At 39.3% G+C, this 9,588-nt stretch overlaps 1 protein-coding gene across 1 annotated transcript; it reads right to left on the bottom strand.

Moving 5' to 3' along the window:
• PIGW (phosphatidylinositol glycan anchor biosynthesis class W) lies at positions 1-4,815 on the bottom strand. The gene is given in 7 exon segments (XM_038375224.2): positions 1-59; positions 62-175; positions 178-375; positions 378-599; positions 602-814; positions 817-1,533; positions 4,436-4,815. Coding segments are annotated over 6 exon segments (1,506 nt in total). The 5' UTR covers positions 1,526-1,533; positions 4,436-4,815; the 3' UTR covers positions 1-9.
• Between the last annotated feature and the right edge of the window lie 4,773 nt (positions 4,816-9,588).

Below are 9,588 nucleotides of genomic sequence, written 5' to 3'. Positions count from 1 at the left end.
TTTCAATCGTCACCAGCATTTTAATATTATATTTTTTGCATGCAATATATACATAATTAACAGTTAGTAAACATATACAAGTGTAGCACAAATAAGGTAAATGAGGTACTGCTGTGGATTGTATCTATCATCATATTCACTATGCCAGTCATAACATTTGCTAGCAAGAAAAAACTAACTGATTTTTACCAATAGCATTAATTATGCAAATACTTAGCCACTCTCTCTCTCTTTTGATAGATGTGGGCTCTGAATTGTGCTTTGTATTTTTATTAGGTGGTTGTGTAAAATTCCAACAGCAAGGCACTCGAGATCCATTTACCAGAAGTTTTGTAAACACCAAAATAAGATCAGTCACTAAAAACAGACTAAAAATATCAGGCACTGAGCAACTATCCAGATGCAAAAAGGCAGATTAGCCATCCTGCGGGACACAGGCTCAACATAAACTTGAGACATAGGAAGAAATATAAAGAGTATGAAAACTGTCAGCAGAAAGCAACATATTACTTCAATCCAGTCCTTGACTAAAGTTCTCTTCTTTAACAAATATAACCCCACTTGCACACTAGCCATATAGATAGCCAGATAACCAAAAAAGAGAACACTCCTTCTCTGTTAGCATTTAAAAATCCAGCCCTTGTATCTTTGCCATCACTCCCATATAAAACAAACATCTTCAGATGGGTAGTGTCAAGAATAAACTGGTAAAATACAGCAAGAATCATAGAAACAATCCATGATTTGTTGGTTGGAAATAGAGTTAAAAGTAGTGATGCGGTCATTCTCACAATTGCTAAAGTGAAAAAAAATTCCAGTGCACTCCATACTCTGAAAAATGTTCATGATACTCTACAGCTTTAACACTGATCAGTCGTCCCAAACCAAGAAAAACTAATGGCCAAACAGATAACAACTGTCTTGCTAGACAGGAGAATTTGGATTGCACCACACCTGTTTTTTGTCTAACTTCAGGACAAACAAGAGCATTACCAAAAATAAAAGCTCCCACTCCAAAATCCATAGCTCCTGTTCCATAGGTCTCAGTTTTAGCATACCGTCTGGGGTACTGTGGAAAATCCACTGCTAGAATGTTGATTGCAGTTAACATGTTGACATAAACACGAAACACGGTTATTGATGGAACGTAGTCTGGTTCTAAGCTAGTCTTCAGGAAATCATGTATGATTTGCTTCAGAGTAGTCCTGATATAATGATTTCGTCTGTTGTATATTTTATAAAATAATCCTGCACAGAAGGCCCCCATAGTTATTGGCAAAAGAGGGAGGACAGGGGACAAAATTGTACAGCCGAGCACAGAAGGAACTACTAGCACTGTAAAGTCTAGTAGTAGATGATATTTCCTTGAATGTAAAGGTCTTCCATTGCGCAGATTATACAAAATTAACAGCAAACCTCTGCAAGCTATACAAAGCGGAGCTAGAGTTAAAGCTATTGAAATTTCTAGCAAACTCGTTCCATTTAAGTTACTGATAAAGGCTTCTTTCAGCAGCTTTTGTGACATTCTTCTTCCTATGCAATTAAAAATGTAAACTAGAATTATTTTTGTAATGCAAGAATGTTTTGCAATTTTTTGTTTAATTTAGGCTCTGCTTCTTTTTACATATGGAAACATAAAACATATTAAATAAAAATGATTTTTCATAAGTACCAACTTAATTTTAGTTACAGGTGAATTCTTTTTGCCTCCCAAAACTTACGCTTCCCATAAGAAATGATGCAATGTCATAAGAAGTGTTTTGGCCATCTTGTTGGTTTTTAATGATTCTTAAAATATCTATTAATAAAAATAAAAAAATAAAAGCCTCCCTCCCCACTCCCCACCCCACACAATAACAGGCCCACTTCTGCAAATATTTATGTATGTGCTTAACTTGGGATTACTCACAGTAGTAAAGTTAAACACATGTGTAAGTGTCTGCAGGACTTATGCCCAAGGTTTAGCATACAAATTTTGCTTTGTTATAGCGAGACATTTAGAAGCAGTATTTTTAAACATAGTTTTGTTACACCAAAGGATTTTTTTCTGAAAGTTATAAATGTTAATATATATATGTAACTAGTCTCATAGCATTTATTGTTTTAGAGAATACATTTAGAGGTATTAAATATGCTGCAACAAAAAAGTTGTCGCTATCTATTGGACAGCTGTTTGGCGGCATGTGTGGATTAAACTAGTTGGCCTTCATGGAGAAGGCTCCAAACCTGCAAGTTACTCCACACAGGTGCAGTGATCTGCCAACACAAAACAATCTGGAAGATCGTGGCCTGTGTCCACATCAGAAACATCATCATCACAATCTGCACCTTTGTTTACATTCTCAATGAAGAAACCAATTACAATAGAAACTGACTAAAGTATCCTCTTAAGACCCCAGTTCTGCAAGCTGTTCCATATAGGCCTGTGTGAAGCGGCATTCAGAAGGACCTAGGTTATACTGGAGGCATATTGGTGGGACAATTAGCATTGCTCCTGCCCATGCTTCACTTGTTTTATGGATACGTACAGAACATTTCAGTGAAGCTAATCCCTCATTTTTCACAAGCATGAACAATAATTTTGCATATAATGTTAAATAATAAATTTGAAAGCTTACCAGTTGATGAAGCCAGGCAAGCAGAATGATTTCAACATGCATTAACTCAAGTTAGTAGATCAAACCCAGCAAAAGTTTACAAAAATGGATTTTAGAAAGGCATATCAAACATATTAGTTTACATTTCCATTAATACCATTTAAAAAAAAAAAAAGATGCAAGCAGCTTAATCAAACACAAATTCTGAGGGGCACTGATATACATTGACAGCTGTCATGCTAAAATTCTTGGAGCCTTCACCTTTAGCAACCATCTCTGTTTTCTCTTTTCTTTACCTAGAAAATTTTATCCAGCACAAACTTTGTTGTCAAATGCTCCTTAGAAGATGACTCCTCAGGATTAGGAAATAGGAATAAATCATAGAATCCTAGAATTGGAAAGGACCTCGAGAGGTCATCTAGTCCAGTCCCCTGTACTCATGGCAGGACTAAGTATTAAATAATCAATTTCACCCTTTCTCCCTACCACTTTAAATACTTTTGAAACTAGCTCTATCTCCATCCACAGCATATTGTAATAATTCACCACCCCTGCTCTCTTAGGCCTTAAACACATGTTTAACTTTATTACTGTATTTGCAGTGGTGGTGTAGCCATGTTGGTCCCAGGATATTAGATATAAGATAATAGCTTTTATTGGACCGACTTCTGTTGGTGAAAAAAATAAGCTTTTGAGCCATACTCAGAGCTCTTTTTCGGATCTCAGAACCTACTCCAGACTTGAAGAAGAGCTCTGTGTAAGCTCATAAGCTTGTCTCTTTCACCAACAGAAGTTGGTCCAGTAAAACCAGTGGAAAGGTTGAGACCCAGACTACTATATCCCTTTCAGGAGTCTGATTTGTCTTGTGTACCTGCAAGTTACACCTCACTTAAAACTACTTCCTTACAAAATCAGACATAAAAATACAGAAGTATCATAGCACACTATTACTGAAAAATTGCTTATGTTCTCATTTTTACCATATAATTATAAAATAAATCAATCAATTAGAATATAAATATTGTACTTACATTTCAGCTTACATTATATAGAGCAGAATAAACAAGTCATTGTCTGTATGAAATTTTAAGTTTGTACTAGCTTCTCTAGTGCTTTTTATGTAGCCTGTTGTAAAACTAGGGAAATATATAGATGAATTGATGTACCTCCCAGAAGACTTCTGTGTACCCCCAGGGGTACATGTACCCCCGGTTGAGAACCACTGCAATAAAAGATATTAACTTACCCACCTTGTCTCTTTGATTTCGTGAGTAGTTTGTTTGAAATGAACTACTCGTGGCAGTAAAATTAAGAAAGTGTGTAAGTGTTTACATGATTGGGGCCTTACTTGATCTCATAATTCTTTAATTTAAATTCACAGAAATAATAACAAAGAACACTGCAAATATATAGCATACCGAGATACAGCTAAATTCAACTAATCAATCACTTCATTTTCGTATTGGACTTCTTGCCCTCCTAGTTTGTCTATTTAGATTTTAAGGCATTAGGGCAAGCGAGGTGCTCTCTTCTCTCTCTGTCAAGTACCATGCACATAAATAGCACTAGATAAAAATAGCAATAAATTACCCAAAATTTGCATCATATAACATTAAGTCAATTAAATAAAATGAGCTCAAAGACTGTTTTAAGCAATGGTTCCATCTAGTAGTTTCCTTTCTTTACACTTTTGTCACATCCCACAAGAGATGATAGATACCAAGTAATTTTGGAAGAGCTCTGAGGCATTAGCCAGCATGTGAAAAATAATAACGGTTTATTTGAATAATTTCTATAACTTCTGTGACTTTGACATTTATCATGCAGGAGATTCTCACCATGAGCGTGCTCTGTGCAGAACGGAATGTGCTTGTTAAATGAAGTTCTTCCTCCCTCTCTCTCTGCAACCTACCATTAGCTTCCCTCTCTCTGCTGCTTGCTTTTACTTCCGGTAGTAGCCTGCCTAAATCCAAATCTAGAGAGGTAAATGAGGACTCTGTTTCCTCCCAACATTTTCACCATTAAGGGAAGCAGTCTGCTTTACTTTATTGTCTGATTCAACACACAGTTGGCTAATAACCTCTTCTCTATTTAGTATAAAGCTGCCACCACGAAAAAAAAACTGGGGGGAGAAGCCAGGGCCTACTTTCTACTCATATAAAGGACAATACCTGATTATTTGCCACTACATAAAGTTTTTTGGATTAGAGAGTGTGCAGGTGTGGAATATATCTCTACTGTCCCTCTTTAGGTGCAACTCAAATATTTACTACTTTTCCATTCTTTTCTTCCAGAAATCTCTTCCAATCCAATCTAGGGGTTTATTGAGCTACATAATGAGGATTTTCTGCTGTTTAATTATTTAAAGATTGTAAAATATTTTAAGATCCTTGGACGCAAGATACTCAATAGAAAAGCAAAGCATTGTTATTAAAAGACACATTTCTATTTTTCTCTTTGAATGTCCCTTTTATACTTTCCGAATGTTGGCAGGGGAGGTAGAGAATATAAGAGTTGCCTAAATCCCCATACACTTGTAAATACAAAGAGATGCAGTTCACTTGTTTTTATAGGGTCAAATGTCACCCTCAGATATGTACCTTCAATTTCCATTGAAGTCAGCATTCCTTAATGTCAATGGGAATTGCAGATGAATATCCACAGGTGGAATTTGGCAGTTACTGTTTTGGTAACTTGATATACCCTTTTTACAATGACCTCTAAAATAATGTTTTCACAAAATACTGGAATGTTTCATTTTGGAGGAGACAACTAGGTAGAAAACTACTCTAGTACCTCCCCCATCCCAATTTTTGTTCTGCACTGAGCTTTTTAACACTATCTTTAATATCCTGCAAAACAGAAGAATGGGATATGGGCCCGATGCTCAAAAAACAGGATTGCTGTGCAGTGTAAAATGGGTGGAAACTCTTCTTCCAAGTTCTGATCCCCTATAGGGCCTATAATCTCCTGCTGTTTGAGACACAAAGTTCCCAGTCTTGCTGTTGGCTGCCCATGAACATTTTGGTCCCCCGGTCCATCCGCCTCCCATCAGTGACCCTCCAAAGCCACCCAGAGTAGGTGTTGTTGTCTTACATAAGCAGACCATTTAAAACAACTTTTCCCCTGCCTCTGAGTATTTATGGAATAAGATGGTTGAGGGTTTGATGCTGAAGTTATCAATTAGTTGTTTGAGCTTTGTTGTTGACATAGGGGGAGGTTTCACATGGTCTAGGCATTAGATTTTATGTGAAATATTGTGGTTTTTTAAAATTATTTTGTAGTTGTGAGAGTTAAAGATAAGCACTTAAAATAAAAACACTTGTATTTTTAGTTCTGAGTGATAATTTACTGTCAATAGTTAGGGCCCTGATCCTGCAAAGCCACATGCAATTTCATGCACGTGACAGTCCTATTGAAGAAAATGGGACCGCTCACATGCCTAAAGGTAACATGTACTTTAAGTCTTTGCAGGAGTTGGCAATGACATTTTAAATGTGAAAAGAAAAGGAGTACTTGTGGCACCTTAGAGACTAACAAATTCATTAGAGCATAAGCTTTCGTGAGCTACAGCTCACTTCATCGGATGCATTGATGAAGTGAGCTGTAGCTCACGAAAGCTTATGCTCTAATAAATTTGTTAGTCTCTAAGGTGCCACAAGTCCTCCTTTTCTTTTTGCGAATACAGACTAACACGGCTGCTACTCTGAAACCTGTCATTTTAAATGTGGTATTTCTTGAAAGCGAGACTACAGAAAAAGTTATAAAAAAAAATTACCTGGCACTTCTATCAAGGCACTTTGCAAATGTTAATGAATTCAGACTCTCGAATGATCCTTCTCTGGGGCAGAGATCGCCATTTTACACACGGAGAAACTGAGGCACCGTTAAGGGACACTGCAAAACAGAAAGCCCCACTGCCACCCCCGTGGTAACCAAAACACCCCCATGCCCTCTCCCTTAGGGTATGCATGCACATGACTGATGCAAGCACATCCAAGTTTGGGAGGAGGAAGTGGGAGCAAATGTTGCTAGCATCTCTGCATTAGGGGCTGCTTTTAAAGATTCAGGACAACACCCCTGGATTTGCCACGGAGCCCCACCAGCCCCTACTCCAGAGATCGGTGCCAGCGACGTTCCCACCCCCTCCCTCCTGCTTTTAAACCCACAGCAGAGCGGGCGAGGGCTGGAACCAGAGACACGTGCGTTCCCGGCGCCGCGTGCTTCCCGCCGCGCTTGGATCGGTCCGGCCGGGAGCGGCGCTGGGCTCGGCGGGCCAGGCCCAGGCTTCCCCGCTCTTCTTTCCCGGGGCCGGCCGGGCGCTGGCCTGCGGGCGGGGTGGCGCCCGAGCTCTTCTCCGGATTCAAACTTCAGCCTCCGCCCTTGGGCCTCCAACGCCTCCTTCCTTAGCCAGCCCGGCCCCGCCAGCAGCTTTCTGCTTCCCGGTTGCAGCCAGCGTGCGCGCCCTATGGCACGGGTGAGTCCCCGATGAGGGAGACTTGCTTTATTCCAGCTCTTCCCCCATCCCCATCCCCAACCCCATTTAACGTTTGCGGCGCTCTCCCGCGTCCCACCCTCGCCCCTGGTTAACAGCTGATCTGCCCCTTCCCCCCCCCCCGCCCTTTATCTCTAATGAGCGGAGCGTTTGAGTCAAATTCCCCCCCCCCCCCCAGCTGCACAAACTCGCCCTTCTTCCCTGCACTTCTCCACAGTCCTCTCCACTTCACGCATCCTGAGATCGGGAGGAGAAAAGGAGGACTTGTGGCACCTTAGAGACTAACAAATTCATTTGAACATAAGCTTTCCTGAGCTACAGCTCACTGCATCCGATGCATTTCCACTGAATGCATCCGATGAAGTGGGCTGTAGCTCACGAAAGCTTATGCTCTAATCAATTTGTTAGTCTCCAAGGTGCCACAAGTCCTCCTTTTTCTTTTTGCGAATACAGACCAACACGGCTGCTACTCTGAAACCTGAGATCGGGAGGAGATTGGTGAAGCGGGAGGGAGGGGGTGGTGTAGCCATTCTGCTTTATACTTTTTTGCTGTAGACCTTTCTAGATGTGTAGAGTGGAAACGCTTTCTATTTCAGCCCAATCCACAGAATTAACCACTCACTGACTGCACTTAAAAACAGTTTTCAATTTAAGAAGGTCATTGGGGGGGCCCTTGAAAGCCTAAAAATCATATTTAAAATCAGCAATAATGCCTTAAATTAAAAATAAGGCTACTGTTTTACTATAAAGCATCCAGCATACATTTGTAGATTAGATAAATGTTGCAAATAGTTTGTTTTATGCACTGTAGAAATGGAGTTTCCTTCATAAGTGTCTTTTGGTAGCAAATCTGGATTAGAGGGGGTTGTCTGCTTATTTTACATATCCTTTTGCTTATGGGAAGGTTAACACTAAACTAGATGCTAGCAAAGCCTACCCTAGAATTCCTAGACCGCAAAGAGATAATTTCAGTCAAGGTTAAATCGTGTGTGTTTGAATAGAAACCATAATCAGGGAAAACTTTAAAACCTCTTTCAGAGATTAATTGAAGGCAGAAACCAGTAACTTTAAACACAATGAGAAGATGATGCAAACTCCCTCCCCTTTTAAAAATCCCTTCTAATAGATGTCTCCGGTGTAGTTGGAAAGCTATTGTTTTGGTGTTGCTTGGATGGAAGTGTAGTCTAATAGTTAAATATGGGACTGGGAGTCAGATCTGGATTCTTTTTTTGGTTCTGTTACAGATTTGCTGTGTGACCTTGGGCAGTTAGTTTGATATCTGTAAACTGGAGCTGTTCTCTCCTGCCCTGTTTCAACAGCTTGTAAGATTTAAATCAGTAGTTTGTAAAGCACTTACATATTTTAAGATTGGAAGGAGGTAGAGAAGTGCAGAGTGGGGTAGAACAGTTCCATGCATAACTGTTAATAACATGTGTTGCTCTCTAGATCTTTCAAATTAAGGATCAGTGTCTTGTTAAACAAGCCTTATCTTTAAACACCACTTACATGAAACTAAAACTATGGCAGTTCACCCATCTAGGATGTGTGGTAGGATGGAAGTGAGCTATAGCTCATGAAAGCTTATGCTCAAATAAATTTGTTAGTCTCTAAGGTGCCACAAGTACTCCTTTTTCTTTTTTAGGACTGATACAGTTACTGAAGCCTAGAGAATCAATCCTTTTTCATTGCTAGCATAAGAAAGCAAAAAATATGGCTTAACCTTACTTCAATTTAAGTAAATAGGAACACTCACTTTGATTTCTGGGGAAGCAGAATAAAGCCAGTAATGAGCAAGTATGTCTTGCTTTAACTTTCAAGAGTCGCACCCTATCCAGAAATGCTCTGACATCACTGATTAGACACACTAACTTTTCCTATCTGATGTAACTGCAGGAATGAAGATAAACAAACTTTTTTATTTTCATTGTGAGGAATTTACAATATACTTTACTCCTCTTAATCCAAGAGAAACCAAGTAACTGATTTTGCAGTAAATAAATGTTCACACAACTCATTTTCCTAAAGAAGCTTTATTTAATTTTTTTCCCCTTCCTTCAGTGAGTACAAAGAGAATTAGAGGAGATGCACCTAAATAAATTTACTCAGCTAGGTCATGAACCTCCTTCCACTCAAGTAAACAGCAAAGATCCTATTATTTTCAGTGGAAGTAGAATTGAATTTGTTGACACCGCATTCCTAGGCCAGCTCCACAAAGGCATTGAGGGGCCTAACCCCGATTTAAATCAATGGGAGCTAGGTGTCTAGATAGCTTTAAGGATCTGGGCCAAAATGACTTATGCTTTAGAACTGGTTATGCATAATACAATCAAGTTATTCACCTGGATTTCTGAGACTTAAACACATAATGAAAGTTGCACTGAAATACAGAATTTGTTAAAAATAGGAGACTTTGATCTGGTATCGCAGCATTCTGCAACTTTAAGGACCTTGATTCTGAACTTGTCTGGGAATCCTAAGAACTTAACAAGTTCATGT

Source organism: Dermochelys coriacea, chromosome 17 (genome assembly GCF_009764565.3).
Source record: "Dermochelys coriacea isolate rDerCor1 chromosome 17, rDerCor1.pri.v4, whole genome shotgun sequence".
Classification (NCBI taxonomy): domain Eukaryota; kingdom Metazoa; phylum Chordata; order Testudines; family Dermochelyidae; genus Dermochelys; species Dermochelys coriacea.
This window is presented reverse-complemented; position numbering and strand designations above follow the sequence as displayed.